At 31.2% G+C, this 23,370-nt stretch overlaps 1 protein-coding gene, 1 long non-coding RNA gene and 1 pseudogene across 2 annotated transcripts; 1 reads left to right on the top strand and 2 right to left on the bottom strand.

Annotated features, from left to right (window-relative positions):
* Positions 1–1,908: 1,908 nt before the first annotated feature.
* On the bottom strand, positions 1,909–4,975 carry LOC100803357 (probable endo-1,3(4)-beta-glucanase ARB_01444; annotated as a pseudogene).
* Positions 4,976–9,486: 4,511 nt separating this feature from the next.
* Positions 9,487–13,514, bottom strand: LOC100803891 (LRR receptor-like serine/threonine-protein kinase RPK2). The gene has a single exon (XM_003530392.5). It carries the CDS (start codon positions 13,219–13,221, stop codon positions 9,811–9,813), a length of 3,411 nt encoding a protein of 1,136 aa, XP_003530440.2. The 5' UTR covers positions 13,222–13,514; the 3' UTR covers positions 9,487–9,810.
* Positions 13,515–21,803: 8,289 nt separating this feature from the next.
* LOC100804424 (uncharacterized) lies at positions 21,804–22,411 on the top strand. The gene is made up of 3 exons (XR_003267828.2): positions 21,804–21,920; positions 21,995–22,051; positions 22,137–22,411. It is a non-coding gene; the product is annotated as an uncharacterized lncRNA (long non-coding RNA).
* Positions 22,412–23,370: the final 959 nt, after the last annotated feature.

The following is a 23,370-nucleotide window of genomic DNA, read 5'->3' on the forward strand; positions in this document are numbered from 1 at the left end:
ATAATGACTCGTGATTTTCCAGGTTACTTTGCTAGTTTTCATCATCGTGGTTGCTTTTGTTGTAGTAATCTGGACTGGGCTAGGAAAGAATCCCATTGATTCTGAAGTGGCAGCTCAGGTATGGGATAGTAATTTTAGCTTTGGTTTATAATCTATCCATTAAAAAAAACTTTTATATCTTAGATGGACTTGCTGAGAATTTAGCTAATGACAAAATATAGTTTACTAACAAAACACCATACGAAAGCTTCAATAAGAAATAGCCACTGACCCGTTTGCAGTCCACTCAAAAATGCATCAACTTCTTCATCAACAAGTCATCGATGACATGCGCGTGTCTTCCCTGCAACGAAAATTACCAAACATCACCATTAAAAGAAATTACATGGAACCCGCGACCTTTCTTCAACAGTACACGAACCAGTTAACCTAAAACAAGGTTAAAATAAGCTTAACCTAACAAAGTTAGTAACTGACTAACCAATCTCTATCTTCACGAAACTTCGAGCCGAGAAGTTGGAGCGATGAAGTCGAAGAGGTGAAGGAGCTTCAATGGAAGAAGGGGTAGGAGCTTCAATGGAAGAACAGGTGAAGGAGCTTCAATGGAAGAAGGGGTAGGGCTTCAATGTCAAAGAAAGCGAGGGTTCAAACGAAGGAGGAGATGTGTTGGGTTACAAGTGTGAGGTGAAGTCTCACATCGGGTAGAAGTAAAAAGGTTGGGCACCATATAAGTGAGGAGAAGACCCATAAACCTGAGCCTTAAGGTTTTGAATTAAAGTGTGGTGTCAGGTCTCCTTATGTGGTGACTCGCGGTCCACAGGTGTACCCCTCGAATCCCCCCAACAAAAACCTTTGTAAGTAATGTTGAGATCAATAAGATTTTCCCTCATTTATTTATTCTTCATTTGAGTGTAATTCATTGTGTGTGTAATTTCTATAACATCATCAAAAATACATACAAACTTATGGTATGAAATCTTCCTAATTAATTTAACTTCGAAGTCATATTCCCCTTTTTTTTCTTACTTAAATTGCAATTATGTACTCTATTAAAAATCATATTATCACATTATTTCATTTGTTTCAAAATTGTATATATTTTTATTTAAATTTATTGTCTTAAATAAATAAATAAATATATTTAGCAAAATAAATAAATATAAAATCTTGGATAATGTTAATGTGTAAAAGGATTGAAATAAATAAATAAATAAATATTAAATTGTTATTTTCAATAATGGTTACACAAGAATATCATATAATGCACGTTAACTCACAATCCTTCTTCTAATTAATACTAACCCACAACCCTTTATCTTCTAAACTTTTATTTTCAACAGATTCAATTGTGTTCTTTAATATTGTGAAAATTACGAACAACTACAGTTGACCTGGTTGCCGATGCTGTTGTGTTACATTTGCAGAAACCCTAAACCTCTATGTCGAGGCAGAAATCGCTGTCATATTGACCGTATTTGAAAACCATGGTTATGTTAAAAAAAAGCACTTCAAGTTTACAGGACCTAAACTTCTAGTGCGCGCACTAGAAAATGGGAAAGACCAATCCATAAAATTCTTGAAAATTCCCAAAACAAATTTAAGCTACCATAATAACAATAATTTATATGAAATATTTTCTCTCTTCCATAATAAATATCACATTTAGAAAATATTATTAGTGTCATATTAGTTTTTTAATATAATATTAACCATAATGTTAGTTTTGTAAAATAATTATCCACTTTTATATATTTATTAATTTTTCTTAATATAAATAAAATAATATAGAATGAAATTTATTTTAAGACAGAAAATAACAAATTAAATTTAAAAAATTACTTCAAACTTTAACAGACATCATGTTTCCCTGGACTTTGCTCAAAACTAAATGTGCATCCGTCACTGTTCTCATCTGCTGTGAATCCACCACAAGAGATTAGTGAATGAATTCCCATCATCAAAACCTGTCAACATTCTAATATTCTGCAAAACTGTTTCCTTATCATAAATTCCTTGCAAGGCATATGTCATTCCCTTCCATCCTTCACTAGTCAAAGAGGGCATTGTCCATTCCACAAGCTCCTTCACATAATCAGCATCATAGAACAATGTCTCAGTAACAGGAGACAATGGTAGCACTTCGATTCCAAGCCTACACTCTCTACACGTAGCAGGGGCCCACCATAGTGCACTATCTCTCTTGTTAGCCCACAGAGCATCCACTATTTTGTTCTCTTTTGCAAATTCTTCTTCGTACAAGTTGCCTTCTGCTTTCACATGCCACCAAGTTTGTGCAGCAAGAATTTCCAAAGCTAGTAGTGTTGACCCAGTGGCAACAAGATTTGAGTCATCATATGCTAAACCTACCAATGCTGCTGAATAGTACGCATTCACAGCCTCACTTGTACTTTCTTGATTCCGTCCATCTGTAAATTCAGTCACCCCTGAAGTCCAAGAGTGTAACTTGTAAAGGTCAAAACACCTTAGACGTGGATAATGTGAGTTATATTTTTGGCCCGAGTTCATAAAATCTGACACAAGTGAATAAACTTGTGGCTTGTACTTTTGTCCCCATTGAAGGTCAACCTTTGCAAGAACCGCAATTCCATAAAGAAAGTACCCCAAATGATAATGGTGATCATTGTACACTCCAAACCCAAAATCAGCTCCTGAATCTGTTGACCCTTGTTTGGTGACAAGTCCACCCCATTTGTTTTCATATAGAAAACCATTCCCTTGGAAAGTTCCATCCAACCAAGGCTCAATACTATCCTTCAGAAACTTCTGAATCGTTGGAATCACATTAGGAGAAGACACTTCTTCTGCTATCAACGCCAACCTTGCAGCCCTTCCAATAAGTTTCCCATAATAATAAGACGATTCTGTTGCTATTGGTGAAGAACTTAGCGCTTCAACATCCTTAGAAAGCGCTGAGACAATCTCATCATGTGACTCTTTTTCCACACCTTTGTTAGAATGCCATGTCACAGGAATGGTATCAGTTTTTAACAGCCATGAATCTCCAACAACACCAACAAGATCACCATCAATGCTTCTATACTTAAAATCACGCAGAACAATCATGCGATGATTCTTTTTATATTGTAGAAGCTTGACATGAAGAGGGTGAGCTAGCGTGAGCAAGAACCCAGGCCCTTTCTTTTGCCACTCATACGTCACACGAAAAGGCTTCACGAGTGTTGCATTACCCGATAAAGACCGGGTAACAAGAGCTGAACTTGTCGAGAATTGCCACACTCTTGAAGTTGGAAACAGGCAACACTGCTACGCGAATTGTGCCAGAAAATGCTTGGAAGTAATGTTGGAAGCAGCATCATGGTTCAAATATATTGGGGAGGAGGTGTATATGAGCCATGTCTGAGTGTTGTTAAGCTTAAGGGTGTACTTGGTGTTTTCCTTATTATTGGAACACAAAGAAACTATGGAGCGCACTGTTGTGATGGAGAGAGATGTTGGCTTTGTTACGGAAGCGGTTATATAAGGGCTTCCTCTCTTGAGAGAAAGAACCTTAGGTTGGAAGAGGGAATGTCCAAAGTGACGCCAAGGTCACTGTATGATGAGATTACATGGTTTTGTGAGGTTGTTTGAGTTGAAGAGATAGTGATATCTGCCACAAAAGTCTGGTACAACACTGCTGTGGTGAAGAGGAGAAGAGGGCATGAGGCTGAGAGTGAAAAGTTTGAGGTTTTGATGAGGTAAGGGTGAATGTACTCAGCTTGTGTCCCATTTTGAAGAGCAAAGTTTTGGAAGAAAGAGTTTGTGGGGAGTGGAGATGAAACAAGGTTTGAGGAGAAGTAGGTTGAAGGGTTTGGGAGGACTGTGGATTGAGTTTGGGAGAAGTAGTTTCTTGCAGTGTTGTTGTGTGGTGCTGCTGACCTAGGCCTCTTATTATATATATATATATATATATATATATAAAAATAAAAAAAAAGAGATTGTTTAGAATAAGAATTTTGACTTTAGGACTAGAGAAAATGTTATAATTAGAAATGTTGAATCATAGTCTTATACTATCTTTATTGTTAAGATTAAAAATAAAATAAATTGTGTTGGTCTTATTTTTTATGCAATGGATTATTATGAAAATGTTTAATACACTCCATTTTTTTGGGTATATAGGCGAAACCGTGAAAGAAAGAGAAATAAAGGTAAAAAAATTAAAGAAGAAAAAGAATTTAATAGGTATGATATGATGAAAAAAAATATTTAAAAGATAAGAAATTGTTTAAAATATGAATTTTGAATTTAGGATCAAGAGAAATGTTAGAATTAGAAACTTATAATCATGATCTTTATTATTAAAGGAAGAAATTCAATACAAATAAAACAAATTATGTTGGTTTTATCTCTTATTCAAGGAAATGTTGATTTTGGGGGATATAGGTGTAAGAGAATGATTAAAAAACAAAAAATGATATATATATATATATATATATATATATATATATATATATATATATATATATATATATATATATATAGAGGGCATATCTGGTGAGGAGTATTTTATTATGAGAGGTGAGAGGATTAAATAACAACCCTGATCAAAATAGAAGGTCCAAATTTAATTATTAATTAAAACTATATTGTAAATCCAAGACTGAGAAAAACATTGCACATGATAGATCCAATATTAAATGCACGTGTAATTTTGATTAATAATTAAATCAGGACCTTCTATTTTGTTCTCAGGATGACTATTTAATCCTCTCACCTCTCATAATAAAATACTCTTCCATGTGTATAAGAGATTGTTTAGAACATGAAGGATGACAAACTCAGGAAAAACAATGAAGGTTAACTTTAGGACCAAGAGAAATGTTAGCATTAGAAATGTATAATCATGGTCCTATTGAGTCTTTATTATTAGAAGAAATTCATTAAAATAAAATAAATCGTGTTGGTCATATTTCTTATTCAATGAATTATTATGAAAACGTTTATTAGACCCCATTTTTGGTTATAAGGGTGAAAGAAAGAGATATTAAAATTAAAAATAAGAAAAAATAAGAGATTGTTTAGAACATGAAGATTGACTTTAGGATCGAGAGAAATGCTATAATTTGAAATTAATAATCATGCTCCTATACAGTCTTTTTGTTATCAAAAGAAATTCATGAAAAATACATCTAATTGGGTTAATTAATTGTTATGGAAATGCATAGGAGAATGATATAATAAAAAAATAGAAAAATATTTTTAAAAAATTAGTGAAAATTAATTAGATGAAAGAAAATCCGGACCTATGATAATAGAAACTTTTTATTTATTTATAATTTTTATTTTCTAAGATTTTTGGTCAATGATAAAATAAGATATAAGAGAGAATGTGATATATAGACATTATTGACCCAATTAATTAGAATAAATGTGATCGTTATAATGGAGTGTTTCTAATTCTTGCACCAAAATAATAAGATTTATTTTATATTATAATATATTACAACAATAATAAATAAATAAAAGATTTTATGCATTTGAATATGTGTTCTTGAATTAATAAAAAAAATGATTCTACATGCATTCACATTAAGATAAATATCTTGTTATCATCTCTTTAATAAGTGAAATTCTAAGAATAACAAATTATCTTTCTACTTTTCAAGTTTAGATATTAGACTCTTATTAAACTTTTCTAACTTGTGTCCGATGTACTAGATAAAATTGTCATGTAATTTGTATTTTTATTCTATATTGTTCTTATTATCCTTATTAGTACTATATTTTAACAAATTTAATGTGTTTATTGAAATAAAAGTGAGAGAGATTTAAAAGTGTTTTCTTTTAAAAATGATTATATAAGTCAGTAATTATTTTTTAGTTATTAAATAGATAAAAATAAGCATAAATGTATCTTTTGAATAATTTGTACCTAAGACAAAAAATTGATTGATGATTTTCTTAGTAACAAAAATTAGAGATTTTGTCTCGTGCACATCTACTTGATTTGTATTGTTCCCTAACTTTTTTTCCAAATCAATCTTAGACCAAAAATATTTATCTTGTCTATTACCATATTTTTTATAAATCAAACTAATCCTTAGTCAAATACTTCTATTTATGGTATTAAAGAGATATGGATTTAGACTTTTTTTAGGAGAAATATTTGACTTAAAATAATTTCATCTCTCTTTATTTTAAGAACCTTCATAATTTAAGGCCTTTCCAAAAAATAATATGATTAACTATGGTAGCTAATCACATGACTTAATCCTAATATGTAATAATAGATTATGATTCTTATTTTTTATGGATAACTTCTGCATTTAAGAAAAAACACTCTTTATGTTAATATTAATTATATATTTTTGGTGCTGACAAAGAATGTAACAATATATCAAATGATCTAGCTTAATTGATTGAGTATGGTGTGTGTGCTTGTTGTAAAGTCTTAATATCATTTTCAATTCCTACGGAAAAAAAATAATATAGCAATATTAATTCTACTACAATATTTATTTGATTTAATTAAGTTCTTCAAAGTAATTATCAAATAAATTATTTTCTTATGTAAAGATTAAAACATTCTTTTGTATGTAATCCAATATGTTCAATACTAAATTAGTGATAAATTAAATATAATTAATTTATTAATAAAAGTAGTTATATAAAAATATTCTTTAACATTCGGATAACATGAAATAATATTTTTACCTTCAAAGACCAATAAAAAATAATCTAAATTAATCATTTTATTGAATCGATATAAGAATAATGTAAATTAATGCAAATGATGTATTACTTGGACCAAATTAATTTTTTTTTAGAAATATAAGAAATAAAAATGAGTTTCATCTAAGATCCATGAAATTACACGTCTGTGCACTGAGATCAAATGATACTCATATATAACTCCGCTTTCAGAATTGCACCAAATCCAAATATTATAATTTTTTTTATTAACATGACATGTTATTAATATGAAATAATTTTCATTGATTAATTTTTATGAAGGACCCAGGGTAAATAAGATACATACTCTTATCCGAATCAGATTTATTTTATACACAAAAATTAAATAACATTCAAACTTTAAATCATTTAGTTAAAAAATATAAATCGTTAAAACTTATGTAAATCGTTATTAGTTTCCAACATTATAGAATGATCTTACTTTTTTTTCTTAATTACCATTAATAATATCTTAATCTACATATATTAACTTTAATATATATATATATATATATATATATATATATATATATATATATATATATATATATACACATCACATTAATAATTAACTTTAATCAATCATTTAGATTATTTGATTTTATTCAACCGATGGCTTGATATTAAAAATTTTATTTAAACATTTGTGTAAATAAGTAAATTCTTAACAAAATTCTTTATTATTTTTTAATAATAGACACTAAAACAATATATAATACTATTCATGCTAAAACTCTTAAATACATTTTTGTTACTGCAATTATTTATTTCATTTCTATTCCTGTAATTTTTTTCATTTTAGTCCATATAATATGTGTATGTTTTATTTTTTTTATCCTTAAAGTATTTTAGATAATAATTTGAATAGTAAAAAAATATTTTAAATAATAAAAAAATACTATCTAAAGTACTTAATAAACACATTTTGTAAAAACTAAAATGAAAAAAAATATTTTGCAGGAACAAAAATGAAAAAAAAGTGTTAAATGACAGGAACAAAAAATGTATTCAATTCAATATTTTATTTTATCCAATAATATATTGTTTTTAAACTCAAATTGTCTAATTAAATCATTTGAACTAATTAATTATTTTTTGTTAGAGAAAATGAGTATCTTTTTATAACAATTGGGAAAATTAGATTATTTCAATAATCAATTATTTTTATAATCAGAATCAATTTTTGTGATTCTCCAATAAAAAAAATCAATTTTTGTTTGGCTAAGTTTGATTAATAAAGTATCTTATATAGAGATTCATCATCAATAAATTAGAAAAATACTTCACCCATATAATATAGTAAAATATATATATATATATATAGAGTAATAATAAATGCTCCCTATATGTCTCAATTATTTTAGCAAAAATAATGCTTAATTAATACGCTTAACCTCTTTTGCAAACAAATACCTTAAATTTTAGTTTCGTCGTAATTGATCCTTAATCTTAATCCTATTTGCAAAATTAATACCTTAAACTTAATGTTTTCTTAATTCTTCCTTAAACTTTATCTATTGATGCATATAAAGTATGATTAATTGCACCTTTTGTCATCAAACTATCGTTATTTTTTAAATTTTATCATTTAATTTTTTTTTCTGGAATCTTACAACTCTACTTTTCAATTCTTACGCATTTTATTAAGCAAGTTTGTTATTTGAGAATTTTACCGCCTATTTTTTTTTAATTTTTACATATTTTACATCATGTTAGTAATCGTTTAAAAAAAAGATAATTATATTTTTAGAGACACATCATCATCAATAAAATACACAAAAATTAGAAATTTGAATGGTAAAATTATGAAAATCAAACTTAATGGTAAAATGTATAAAATAATGAAAGTTAGGTGGTAAAATATAAACTTAAATATCTTTTTGTTTCTATGTTAGTTTTTATTTTTTTTATTTGTAGTCTTTATAAATTTTTTTAATTTTAGTTATGTAAGTTTACATTTGTTTTGATTTTAATCCTGTTGATAATTTTTAGTCTATATAAATGTGGATTTCAATAAATTAATCTCTCCTTGTCGTAAAAGACGAAAAAGACAATTCACATGAAATTTAGTAAATAATGATGTAATGGCTAAAGCGGTATCATGATCTTGATTATTTGTGCAAATTGATTTCTTTTGACTGGATAACCCTTTTATATGCAGCATCCGATATCAATCCGGCTTATTACAGCAAAGATATTGATATTATGAATCAGACTGAGTTTAACTTTTTAATTATAAAGCTAAACTAGTAAAATTTGTACAGAAAAACACAATAAAATTTACATGTTTGAACGTGTAATGATATTCCATCAGTAAAACAGTGGAATTAAATGACAAACTTAAAAAAATAATGAGAGGAATGACAAACTTTAAAATGTTGAGACTTGAGGTCAATTTTATACCTCTTTTGGCTAATTTTATAATATATACAATTAAGTAATAACATGATGATCTCACGTCATAGTTGAATGTAAATTATTGGCTTGAAGAAAATATATCAAGTGAAAAGTTTACCAAAAAGAGAGCCTAGAATTTAATTATATATTAATTTTTTTACACGTCGTATCTTAAATCTGATATTATAGGAAAATCCCATCATCCCATTCCCAAGTGCATCCCGGACACAAAACTCACCCAGTGAGGGATTTAAATTGTTTATACGATATAGCAAACTGAAACCTCGTTACAACATTGTACCCCAAAAAAAAAAATTGCCTGCTGGGACTAGGCAGACATGGGTTTTCTCCCCAAATAAAACAAGACATTGCGCAGGTGAACCCAGCAAAAACTTCTTTCAGGAAACTGATTCTATTCTATGATTTTATTGAACAAATCAAACTAGAATAAACAGGTATAGCGCTGGACATCAAATATCTGCATTCTTCTGCAGAGTCATCATCACCAAGGCCCCTAACCTAATCAGGAAGGGAGCATGGAAAATTGGGGGCACATCTATATTACAATGTACAGGGAAGGAGGGGGGCGAGGGTTAGGTACAATTTCCAACTCAACCTAAGAGCAGTCCACTAAAAAGGACTCCATGCTAAATCACAAATTACAATATTTTCTAAGATTACTACTATGTCAAACTAGCACAGTCTCACCAGGATGAACGGCTAGCATGATGGCGGTTGAAGTTGCTTAAGCCGCCGTACAACATGTTTCATTGAAGGTCTGGTTGAGAGAGAGTCAACCGTACACACAACAGCCAGGTGTAGGACCTCTACCAAATCATCTTCAGGTCCTGCATCCCATAAGCCGGCGGCAAAGAACTCTTTTGCCTGGCCTTGTCGCAGTAGCATGCATGCCCATGCTACTATGTTGAAACCATTCCCATATGACGAAAATGAAGGATCCAATGCCTTCTTGTCAGAGAGTAACTCCAGAAGCACCACACCATAGCTATACACATCAGCCTTGTCGGAAACACGACAAGTCATGGCATATTCAGGAGCTACATAGCCAAAGGTCCCTGCTACACCAGTGGTAGCATGAGTTTCTGAGGTTCCCAGAAGTCTAGCCAATCCAAAGTCAGATAGATAAGCATTATAATCATCATCCAGCAAGATATTACTGGGCTTGACATCCCGATGTAGAACTCGGGGTACACACTGATCATGCAGGTATGCAAGTGCACGGGCTATATCCAATGCAATCTTGTGAAGAATCCTCCAATCCACTGCCCTTGTGGATCTCTCTTGGATAAACTTTTCCAGATTGCCACCTGGCAAATAGTTGTATATGAGAAACATCTCAGTCTCGCTGGCATGATAACCAATCAGAGTGACAAGATTTGGATGACGAAGCCTTCCAAGGGTCTTAATCTCTGCATGGAATTGTTGAACACCTTGGAATCGTCCAACTGCCAGACGTTTTATTGCCACCAAGTTTCCTGGTACTATCTCTGCCTTGTAGGTTGCTCCAAATCCCCCATTCCCAATGCAGTTGCTAGCATTGAAATTTCCTGTGGCTCGAACAACATTTTCAAATGTCAATGGAACCCCAATATCAGTGAACACTGTAACTTCTTTTCTCATAGACCCAACAACCCTGGACCTAGGGTTCCACTTCTGTGTATAAATAAAAAGGACGATTAGGGCTAGAAGCACAGAAACAATGGCTGATGCAGATGTTATAGATGCTATTTCAATAGAATTGAAACCATTCCCTCCCTTTTTGCCTGTAACTTCTGGTGGTGCAGCAGTGTAAGAACTAGAATTATCAACCTGCCCTTGGTCAGCAGATGGCACGGCAAGAGAAACTTCATTGCAAGAACGTAAAAATGGATTCCCCACAGCATTGCTGCATTTTATTGAGTTACCATTTGAAGGAAAAGATCCAGATAAGTTATTGAAAGATACATTAAATGCTGACAGTGTACTGACATTTGCCAAACCAGCAGGAATCTGTCCAGAAAGTTTGTTATTGTTAAGCAAAACATCAGTCAGGTTTCTCAAGTTCTCAATACCTTTGGGAATTTCACCTGTAAGAGAATTTGAAGAAAGGTCTAGGACTTCTAAAGAGTACAACCGCCCCAGGCTGGTAGGGATGGAACCACCTATGTTATTATCAGCCAAAGAGAGAAATTTCAGATGCTTCAACTGGCCAATGCTGACGAGAATCTGACCTTGTAAACGGTTCCGACTTAGATTCAGAGAAACAAGAGAGACCATATCCCCCAAACCTACGGGAATTGGCCCAGTAATCTGATTACCTGATGCATCCAAGAATTTCAATGATCTGCACATTCTGCCAAACTTGGAAGGAATCTGACCGGATAGCATATTATAACTTACATTTAAAAGCAATGCATTTAACCCATCACATTTCTCGAATAAATTAGTAGGAAAAGGTCCCGCCAACTTGTTTTCTCCCACAAGAATTGCATAAACCAACCCCTTCCCCAGCTTGTCACGTGCTATTGGCAATGACTCCATGCTAACAAAGTTGTTTTGACCAAAGTTGTGAAAAACGGAACGGCCAACTTCTCCTAGTGAAGCCAAAATGGGCCCCCCAAGAATCTTAGATGCAAAAAAGGATTTGTACGGAAGCGCTCTGTCGTCTGTTTCAAACAGATTTCCACTCCAGGAAGGAACTGAAGCACACTTGCCAACAGAGAATTGAGGAATTGGGCCAGATAAGACATTCCCACTAACATCAAACACAGTCATACAAGGGACAGGAAGTTCTTCCGCTAGCACACCAGTAAGGTTATTTGCACTCAAATCAAGAAAATGGAGATTCTTGCAGCCACCAAGCTGATTAGGAAAATCCCCAGTGAAATCATTTTGAGCCAAATTTAGCATCTCCAAGCTATCACACTTGCCCCAACTGCTCATAAAACTGCCTTCCAGATTCGCCCTAGGCGCCCACAGCAGTCTCAGCTTAGGAAGGTTCATAATCTCAACAGGAACCGGACCTTCAAAGTAATTAAACTCATCAATATTCATAGCAACCATCTGCTCCACCCCCGAGTCCCCCAAAGTACCATTAACATCCGGAACTGAACTAAAAAGATTAGACAAAAGCAGCACAGACAACTCAGTACAATTCCCAAGCTCCATAGGCACCTGCCCACCGAGCGTATTCCTCGACACATCCAACACCTCAAGCTTCCTAAGCCTCCCAAGCTCAGCAGGAATGACATCCTCCAATATATTTGAATGCAACAAAACCGTCCTCAACTCACTACAATTCCCCAAACTCCCCGGAATTCCCTGCATCAAAAGATTACCAGACAAATCAAGATGCTCCAGCTGCCCACAATGTTCCCCAATCTCCTCCGGAATTGCCCCACCAAGCAAGTTATAAGACAAATACACCCCTCTCAACCTCCCAACAAAACCAGAAACAGACCCGTTAATCCCATTCCCTGCCAAATTCAAAACCTCCAAACTCTTAACATTAGACAACGAACTCGGAATCTCCCCAACAAACCTATTAAACCCTAGATTAAGAACCCTCAAGTTTTTCAATCCATTAAACCTAATAGGTAGAACCCCACTTATCAAATTCCCTTCAAGATCAAGCACCTCCAACTTCTCCATTCCCCAAATTTCTTCGGGAATCTCTCCCTCGAGGCCATTGAAGGGAAGGGACAAAACCCTAAGTTCCGCTAGTTCACTGAGCTTCGGAGAAAGCTTACCGAACAATGCGCCACGAAAACCGTCACAGCTCCTCCTAATTCCGAACCCATAGAAGGGGAATTGAGCGTAATCGGAGCACGGAGAAGGGGGTTTACGGTTACCTCCGTTGCCGGTGACGTTGATCGCGACGACGCGGCGGCGCGCGGCGGAGTCACAGAGCACGCCGGACCACGCGCAGTGGTCGGAGCCCTGCCACGTGGCGAGCAGCCCGGAAGGGTCGGAGAGCGAGTGTTTCAGCTCGAGGAGCACTGATTTGTCGGAATCTGACGAAACGACGTCGTTTAGAGAGAGCATAAGGAGGGACGCGAGTGTGAAGAGTCGCACGAGCGTCATGGGCTTGTGATGGAACCTCCATTTGATCACTGAAGAAGAAGAAAACATCGCAGAGAGCTTCTTCGAAAAACCCTTTCAGTTGCAGTGGGCAAAACGAAAGGGTTTTCGGAAAACCCTAACCCTAATTTGTTTTGGTTCGGTGCTTGAGATTGGGAAATTATCAGAAGAGAGAAAACAGCGGCGAAGAGAGAGGGGTGGCTTCTTTTTCAGAATACGCGTTTTTCTTCTTCCATTCTCTCTCTGTCTTTCTTCTTTTCCTTTTTTTTTTTTAATTTTGTTGGGGAAAGGAAGGTTTTCTGAGCTTTTTTAATATATTTTTCTTCATAGAAAGAAGATGCCATGGGATGCCAGTAATAAATGTCTTTCATTAAATACTTATTTTCTTTACTAAAATAAGTATCCAGTACTAAATGCTGAGTATAGTTATTAATACTTAGTCAAAAAAATTAATGAGTATTATAGTTTTATTGATGGTTTTTTTATCTATTAGAGTAATGAAGGTTAAAAAGATGAAAATAGTATAAAAAAATACTTATATTGAATAGTAATAATGAGAGTTTAAATAAAATAAAAGATATTTATTGATTAGTTAATCATTGCCCTATAGGCAAAATAATATATAGCAAAACTATTTTATTTAACAACGTAGTAGGACTACATTAAAAAGCATGAAAAGGCAACTTATATTTCTTTTATAATATATATAAAAGCTCTTGTTAAAATAAAGTATTTTTCGCAACAAAAAAAAATGTAATTAGTTATACTGTTTTACCATAATATTTAATATAAATACTTTTTTTTCTTGAATCAGCACCTTTAAGAGAATCATTAACTTTTATTTTTCTAAAATTTTCATCATATTTTCACTTTTGTTATTTTAAATTTCTTGATGTTTTTTTCTTTTTATTTTTAATTTGAATTATGAATTAGTATGTTCTTAAAAAAATAATTATATTTTTCAACTTGTTATATTTTTCTCATATTTTTAATTTCTTTTTTTTTAACTTAAGTGAAACTAAGTCGGGAGTCAAAGCCATTTAAGTTAGAATATTTTTTTGTCACAAAAATTTAGTCAAGTTAAATTGACTTACTTTTTGAAACGAAATGAGCTTATCTAAGTGACTTGAGTAACTGAGTTAACTTACTTTGACACCATATGTTAACAATTTAAAAATAACATTTTTATCGATAAAAGTATTTAATATATTAAATTGTAAAATCATTAAATGTTTATTTCTAAAAAGGTAAAAAAATTTAATAAAATCTATTTAATTTTACTTACCATATATTCGTGAACATGTATTAAAAAAATCAGATTGTATAGTATACGCAATACGTTTTTTTAAAACATAGTATACGCAATACATTAGTACGTTACTCATTAAACATTTCATTGACTATATTTTCAATATTTATTACAATACATTAATTTATATTTTAAACACTTAAAAAGTTACCCTAAAAAACACTTAAAAAGTAATAAAAAAAACTTCTTAAGTTTAAATACAATAACTTTTAATATTTTATTTATATGTGTATAAATTTCTTAATTAGGATGCTGAGAATATTAATTAATAAAGTCAAAAAATAAACTGAAAATTTTCTTTAATGTATAACTTTACGTCTTGTTAAAACTTTAGTACGTTTTGCTTAAAAAAATAAAACTTTAGTACGTTACTCATTAAACATTTCATAGACTAAATTTTGAACATTTCTTAACTATATATATATATATATACTAAGAAAATTAACTATATATTTTTAAACACTTAAAAAGTAAAGTAAGTTTTACATACATTAGTTTTTATATATTAAATTTAATGTTTGTTTGCTTTTTAGTTTCTTAATTAGTAAGAATATTAATTAATGAAGTCAAATAATAAACTGAAAATTTTCGGCAATGTGTATTTGAAGACTCATTAATGAATCGAAAGGTTTTGAATAAAAACGCAGATATTAAAAATCTTTAAAAATTGTTTTTTTTTTACACCTAATTTAAAGATATAGTAATACATTAATAAAATTTAGTAATTACTAAACAAGAAAAAAAAAAAAAGTTTTCTTTGTTTTGGGAATTGGATTGGGTAGTGGTGGGTCCATGGGGACCTATCTGTCTGAGTGGGGTCTACAGGTGGTCAACAAACGAAGAAGGCACATCAAATGGATGGCTCCTCGGTGGTTAGGTTTTTAAAATGGATATACCTTAAAGTTGTACACGTGGCTGGCCCCAAAGAACCCCACGTGGGCCTATGTTCCAGAATGTAATATGGGGTCCCTCTTCTTTTTGGGAGTGTTGTTGCCCTCCAGATAAGCTAAGGGGTCATGACTAGTGGTTTTTTCTTTATTATTATCATCAAATCAAATTATTATAAAGAATTTAATTAAAATGAATTGGTAGGGTCACGTTGTCATCCATTCATCTACTTGTCATTTTAGATATTTTTGTTAAATTCAATTATTTGATAGTGTGTAACAATATATATCGTTAAATTTTTAGTATGAAATGTAAAATAACTTATTATAATATTAAAGGTAATTTATTAATTTGAGATGGTTTGAACTCGTGTAATAATTAGGTGTGACGCAAAGATGACATGTCACATATGTATCACAAAAGCAATTTATGTAACATGTGCAATGTCATAATGTGATGAAATGAATTTGTGTCATATCTTTTTCTTTTCTTTTTTTGAATGGATTGGGCTAGAAATATCCTAGACCCAAAATCAATTAATCGCCAAATTGGAAACATAAATAGAGACATCCTCGATAGAGTCTCTTAGGAAAGCAGGGACAGAGTTAGAACAAATCATATCATTTGGAATGGACAACCCATATTTAACTAAACAATCAGCTAAATGGTTATCAATTCTCCTAACATATATCTAAATGTTTCAAAACTATAATTGTCTTCTCTGACTTCAAAGTTCACCTAGGAGCTCAGCAAAATTTGTGTCAGGTTCATCATCATCATTAAACACTCAAACAACATCAAAATTATCGGATTTCACAATTAAATTCACCAGACTTGCACCAACCGCCATACGCATACCATAGAAGATCGCCCATAGTTCAGCTTCCACTACTTAGCCATGCTCCAATCTCCTAGAGAATAAACTTGTGTAATATCTTACATCTAAACATATGATACTTTTATCTTGTGATGTGTTTTATATAGGTGTCATCATTTGTTACCAATGATTAATGAACAATCATAAAATTCTAAAAAAATGACGTAAAATTGAAATCTAACTAATAATCATAAAATGGAAATTTTAATATTATATTATGTGTTGATTGCTCATCAGAATTATTTTTTGTGTGATTTTTATTATATTTATGACTTGTTTGTTTAAATATTATTCGATTTTTATAATTTTTATATAAATGAATTTGATGATATAAGTTTTACATTTTAAATTAATAAAAAATAAGTTTACAATCATATTTTAAATAAAAAACTATTATTATTTTAAAAGAATCATTTTAATTTTTTATAAAGAAAAATATAATTTTAACTCACTTTAAAAATATAAAAAATTAAATTAAACTTTTTAAAGGACTAATAACTAAAATAAATATAATAAAAGATTAAAACAATGTATTTTATCCCATTTTTTTTTACCTCTTTAATATGTATGTAGTTTTTTTATTTCTCAATGTTTAAAACTGACCAAAATTTTGTCCTTGATAATAATTAACATGGTTTTGATGAGTGTTACCCTATCATCAATTCTACGTGTCATGATTTGATTACATATATTATTAATAACTTTATATAAGATTATTTAATTTTTAAATACACATTTAAAAAAGTTATAACCCTTGACATGTTAATTGTCATAATTCTTCTTTTCAAAAACTGATCTCGTTTACAGAAAAAAAAAATGATCTCGTTTTATTCAGGAAACTAAAGAGTCTAAGGCCAATTTGTTTTCTTTTTTAAACCGTTTTGCTTTGTTAACAACTTCTTTGACAACATGAGTATCATTAAGAATCGACATTAATAAAATTGTATCTAATTTGTATTTTTCTATATACGAATTAGAGCATCTTTAATGTTAATTACTTACTAAGATTTTTATTGTAAGATATAATTTTCTTTTTCTTATTAGAGCTTGTCTTTTTTTATCATTATGAGTAAAAGATAGAATAAGAAAATTTATAATAACTTTCGTATAATAACTTTCGTATCATATTCAACTAAGTTAAATTTTATTGACATGAAGAGTTGATTTTTTTTTATTAAAGACATGAAAAATTTCTTAAAATTAAGATTTTTATCTTAGGTAAGTTATGGAACTTCAAGGTTTCTTAAAATATATTATGTATTAATTAAAAATTAAATTAAAATTTTATTTTACAAAAATTAAGTGAAAATAAAAAATATAAAAATGTGAGTTGCTTAACTTTTTTTATTGGAAGAAATTTATGTATGACTTGTCTAAATATGAGGTAACATTGTAAGAATTATTTGAATTATTTTAATATAACATAAAAGATACATAAAGTAGGTATCTAAAATTGAAAGCAATTAATGTTGATGCAATGTTGATGCTCTTAGAAAACATGTCAGTTTTGTCTTCTGATTTACCATATATTATTCTTAAAGCAAAACCATAAACCCAGAGAACATTGTTTTCATTAAACCCAATAATAAGAGAAAGATGAGAAAAATTGTAATGTTTCAAGGAATTTTGTATTTTGGGAAAGACAAGTGCATAATCATAGACATATAATGGTTTGAAGGCACATAGAGAAGCATGCAATCCATGCAAATTTGAAGGTGCAACAGAGGCTTAATAGCCAACTCCATTAGGCTTTTTCAAAATATGATAGATAAGAACCATATATAAGACAAAAGTTGTTGCTTGTTAAAAATGAAGAAATATCAAGATAAACACTAGATCAACAAATATCTAAGGTCAAAGATGAGGCTCATAAGTTGTTTCTCTAGATTATTGACTTCTATATCTATATACTATCTATAAAGAGAACCCTATGGAAATTCCTAAAATACTCCTACCTAAGATTGTGACAGTTGTCCATTTCCTTGGTTTTTTGGTCTTTTAGGCTTTTCATTTCCCACTCCCTTGGTTGCTCCACGTATTGTTCTAAATGTCCTCTTTTCTAACCTTTTCATTTTCCACTCCCTTGGTTGTTCCACGTATTGTTGCAGGTGTCTCCTTTTCCAATCTTCATCCCAAGTCTTTTCAGTTTTCTTTTTATTTTTCCATTTCTCTTTCTCGTGTGGCAAAAGGCTCCTTTCTCTTTCTCTCTCTCTCACTTTCTTTCTCCGTACAACTTGGAAGCTTTCTCTCTCTCAAAACAAAGCTCCTCGAGAGGGATTTTGACGAGAATGCAGTAGAGGATTCAACTTCAGGGGAGAAGCTCTGTAACGAAGGGAAAACAAGGGAGGGTTAAGGAGACAGAGGGTGTTTTGAATGGAGCAGTTTATTCTCACTGCCATGGCTTCTTCTCAGTTCAGAAGATTATCAGGTTTCACTGCTTTGCAGTTTTCTTCACGAGTGTCCTTTTGCCGTGACCATCTTTTCCAATCTCAGTGTTATATTTTTTTCTTACTGATTTTTCAATTTTGTTTTTGGTTCCTTTTTATTTTGCCGGGTTATTGACGAAGAAGCATCCAGCAGGCATGTTTTTTCCTCTTTTGTTGTTATGCATGTTTGTTTCATTACTATTTGTTTTTATTTGCAAGGTTCTAATTTTGTTTGTTGTTATGCATGTTTGCTTCTTAATAATAGTTTTTTTTTTTACTAATTTTTCAACTCTGTTTTTGGTTCCTTTTTCATTTTCCCGAGCTAATTTTTACGTCATCTTCCCCATATGAGTTGTAAGTTATGTGTTTGATGAAATGCCTAAATGAAGTTTTAGTTTTTAATCTTAAAAATTCATGTGCATCAGTGCGCATCCTGCAAATTCCACGCTAGGTGTCTAATGATGCATGCAAGATTTTGATGATAATCATTGTAACAATTGGTTGGTATTGATATCAATTATATTCTTTCATTATTTTAATCTATTGTTCAACAGGAAGAAGCCCAGGTTTTTTGTTCAACAGGAAGAAGCCCAGGTTTTTTTCTTGCTCTCTTTTAGTTTGTGTTTTTTTTTATTTTCTTTAATTATTATTATTATTATGTAGTTGGGTGTCCATTTTTATGTTATAATGGCCAAGTGAACTTTGAAATTTTTCTTTGAGGCTCCTGGTGTGTGTAGGTGGTGATAACAAAGAAAACCAAAAAAGGTCTTAGAAGATTAAAAAGGTACTCCCTTGACTTGGTTCCATTGCGTGTGCTTAAAGTCTTTATAACTATTGTTAGTCAAAAGCTTTAAAAAAAAGTGATTTTAAGATTCTGAAAAATGTGAGTTTTTATAGAGACTGTTTTAGAAGCTATTATTATTATTATTATTATTATTATTATTATTATTATTATTATTTACTTGGATGTCCTTTTTTTTGTTATAATGACCGAGTGAACTTTGAAATTAAATAGTCTCTAATATCTATTTTAAGTTTATAACATATAAAGGAAATTTTTTGGGCAATTATTTTTAACATTTTGCTTCTCAAGCAGTAGAAAAGAAGCACACTTTATTTTATTTTGATTGGTTCACTTCTTTTAATGGGTTCAAGTAACTAATGCACCTAAATCATTGTCCTTCTTTTAAGTTTGGCTTAGGACGTGGATAAACAACACTGGTGTGGATAAGCATTCTTTAGGGAAAATGGCATCAGTAAAGAGACAAATGAGAAAACCAATCACATTTTACTTTTGTGTGTTCTGCCAACCATTGTTAGCCTCCCGAGAGACTTGATGGTTAAGAGCATTGATCTCTTTCTTGCATTATTGATGCTAAAAATGATGTGGTGTATTGCTAATTTGTTGTCGTGGCATATACTATGAAGATAATGTGGGGTATTGTTAATTTGTTCTTATTCATTTAAAGTTTTGTTTGAATTTTTTATTTTTGATTTTGATATGGTGGGTGCAGCTGAGGGTTACACACATGGGGATGTATTTTTACATTAAAAAAGAACTTCTATCATTTCATAATATATCCATTGTATTGATTGTTCACTTTTATTTGATGAGACTACAAACTTTTGCTTCCCTGTTTCATTCTTTTAGTCAATATTTTTGTATTTAATTAAAAAAATGTTTAAATTGCATCTCTTGATATAAAAAATTATAATGTATGTACCTGTTTCATTCTTTTGAAAAATAACTCCTCGCCATCCGCTAAAATTTGTCCCTTTTTTATACATTTATTTCGGCAAACCTGGGGTTTTTGATGCATACAAGTATTTTTGTTGGAATGTTGATATATAGTTAAAGAAATTGCTTAGTACTTTACTGATATTTCTCAATTCTTTTAAACACATTATTTTCCTTGCTCTATTTTCCCATTTTTTTCCTAAATCATGCACACATATTGGCTGATAATATTAATGTACTGTTGCAGGCTTTAATATGTCGAATTGGTTGCCTTGAGTAGCCAGTGTTAACATGCAAAGCCGGGTGGGGATTCCAATGATATGTCGGCTGAGGTTGTCAAGAATTCTTGGAAAAAAGAGCAAAGGAATCAGTCGTGATTAGCAAAGGGGAGGTAAAAATTGCATCTGTAGGCTCTTCTTAGATGTGGTTTAATGCTGATGACTCAAATGGTTTCCCTGAATTAGGGAAGAATTACAACTATATAATAATTGCTCAACTCTTGCTATATGGATACCGTGTAACCATGACAACTTTCTCTTTCTTTTTCCTCCTTTTAGGCTCTTTGGAATTTTTTACAATAGTAGTTGCTATTTTATATATCAAAATTTAGTGTTTTTTCTTATGCATCAATATAGGGCTCTGATTTTGTGGTAAAAGCTGTGGATTTAGCAGCCAGAGAATTAATAACAAGTGCATCACTAGGACAAGGTTTGATCTGCGTTGCTTTTTGTCTCTTGATGTGAATCCTGATATGTGCCAAATTAAATATAGGCTTCCTGCAATGGTAGTTACACAGGTACAGCTTGACCGTGCCAAGGTATCCATGAAGTCTGCAGTTCTAATGAATTTAGAGTCCAGAGTATGCTCTTTCTAACTCTCACTGGTAGTTTGAATGATATCTAATTTCTTTCATTTACTCTTCTCTCCACACCTGAATTAAAAATAATGTGTCCCTCTTGTATCTTTGCTTCCTTCTATATTATGATATATTTTGCCAAATCCCCAAAACAACAAAAAAATGATTGAATGTAAATAGGGAAATTAGGTATATTATTAATCTTCTTTATAAAGGAAATCTTGAATAATTCATTATTTATATTATTACAATAATTAATATTTTTTATATTCTTTGGTTTATCAGAAGGAGTAGTGGATACGGTTTAGGATCATTGTTATAATAGGCAAAATTGATGGTGATCGTACATAGTGGCTAGGAAGGGATATAATGGCTACTGCTGCAGTTATTGGACTCAGTGGAGGAAAGAGACTCTTGAGTTCATCATACCATTACTTTGATATTATAGAAAAGCTTTCTTATGGCAGTGATTTTGGATCCACACACTACCAAATTGGATTTAAGTATTATGACTTTTTCATCATAACCATGAATATATTTCATTTTATGTTGAGTATTGGCAATAGTTCCTTATGTTATCCTCTGCTTGGCAGGATACCAGAAGAGAGCTTGGAATGGAAATAATTGAGGAACATACGGTGATGGAATATTCTAAGGTGATGCATCCTGCAATACTTAGTAGTTTTTTTGGCAGATTTTTGTATGTTTAAATGTTATTGTTTTTTGACAGGTTAGCAAGAAATGTGAAAAATGTGGCCATGGGGAAGCTACATATTATACTAGATAGGTATCTTTAATGTAGATTTGCCAATTCAATTTGAAGCTCTTATTTAACAGTCTAAATTTATTTATTTTAATCATTCTAATTTCAGATGAGATCATCAGACAAAGGGCAAACTACTTTCTACACATGTACCGGTTGCGGTCATCAGTCTCAGGAGAATTAGTGGTTTACTTTAAGGTTATGCTTAGCTTGGGAGAGAAAAGTGGAAGGAAAAAGAAAGATAAAGAGTGAAAACTGAGATGATTTTTTGGTAGGAGAGAAAATGAAAAGAAAGTTAATTTTTTTTCTTCTTATTTGATTGTGTATAATGGAAAAAAAAATATGTACGTGAAATGTAATAAATACTTAAAACTTGGAATCAAATGTAGCAATTAATCTTTTCATAAAAAAAATATATTTAGAAGATTTTTTTTTGTGCAGAATTATTTTTTTAATATATTTATTTTACTAATTATTTTTATTATTTATCACTATATATTAATATTGAATTACTGATGTACTCATGCTTAAAATTTAGACTGGCCTATAACAACGGATTCCTCTGGAAGTACCAATTGCTTCTTGACTATGTCACACACCTTCTTCATTGTCTCTGGGTTTGCCTGCTTGAAATAAAACTTTGTTGGTTATATTATCTTCCATATTACAAAACTTCATGCCACAAAAGAACTGGCCAAAGCATTTGCAAATTAAAAAATTACGAGCATAAGGCTACATAGATAATTCAACGTAAATGATATACACAAAGTTAAATATTTATGTTCTCCCGAGCTTTGATGATTACAAAATAAGGTTTGGTCTTTAATTAAATAAAGTGTTACAAACTACGATAAAATATAAATTATAAAGCACCCAAAGGCACAGAGAGACAAGCAGATCCCTCTTTCAGAGATGTTTGGTGTGTTTGAAAGGATAGCAGGGAAGATTTCCCCATACGAACAAACAAAGAAAAGGGGCGGTGGAAAGATTACCAAAGGAAAATAAAATCTTCTTTTGACATGCCTCTTAAGACTGAGCTTACCAAAGACAAACACCACAACACACATCTAGCCTATTACAATTTGTTGTCATCAAAGTGAACATGTGGGCTTCATACAAACTCACGAAGCTACATATATTAAAAGTATTTGATTTCTAAAATTTATTATTGTGGTTCCTCAGCCCATAATTGATGTTTTCTATACCAACTTTAATACTGAGATTCGCACGGGAAACAAATCACGTCGGTAGTGCAATGAAAATTAGAAATTTTCCTTACTTTCTTTTTTTGTATTTAATTAATTTATTTTGTTTTTGTTGTTGTTGTTATTATTATTATTATT

The sequence above is a fragment of the Glycine max genome, chromosome 8, assembly GCF_000004515.6.
Source record: "Glycine max cultivar Williams 82 chromosome 8, Glycine_max_v4.0, whole genome shotgun sequence".
Taxonomy (NCBI): Eukaryota; Viridiplantae; Streptophyta; class Magnoliopsida; order Fabales; family Fabaceae; genus Glycine; species Glycine max.

What these genes read in the sequence shown, in the direction of transcription:
- LOC100803891 (XM_003530392.5), bottom strand. Translation starts at nt 13,221, where the DNA reads ATGTTTTCTTCTTCTTCAGTGATCAAATGGAGGTTCCATCACAAGCCC.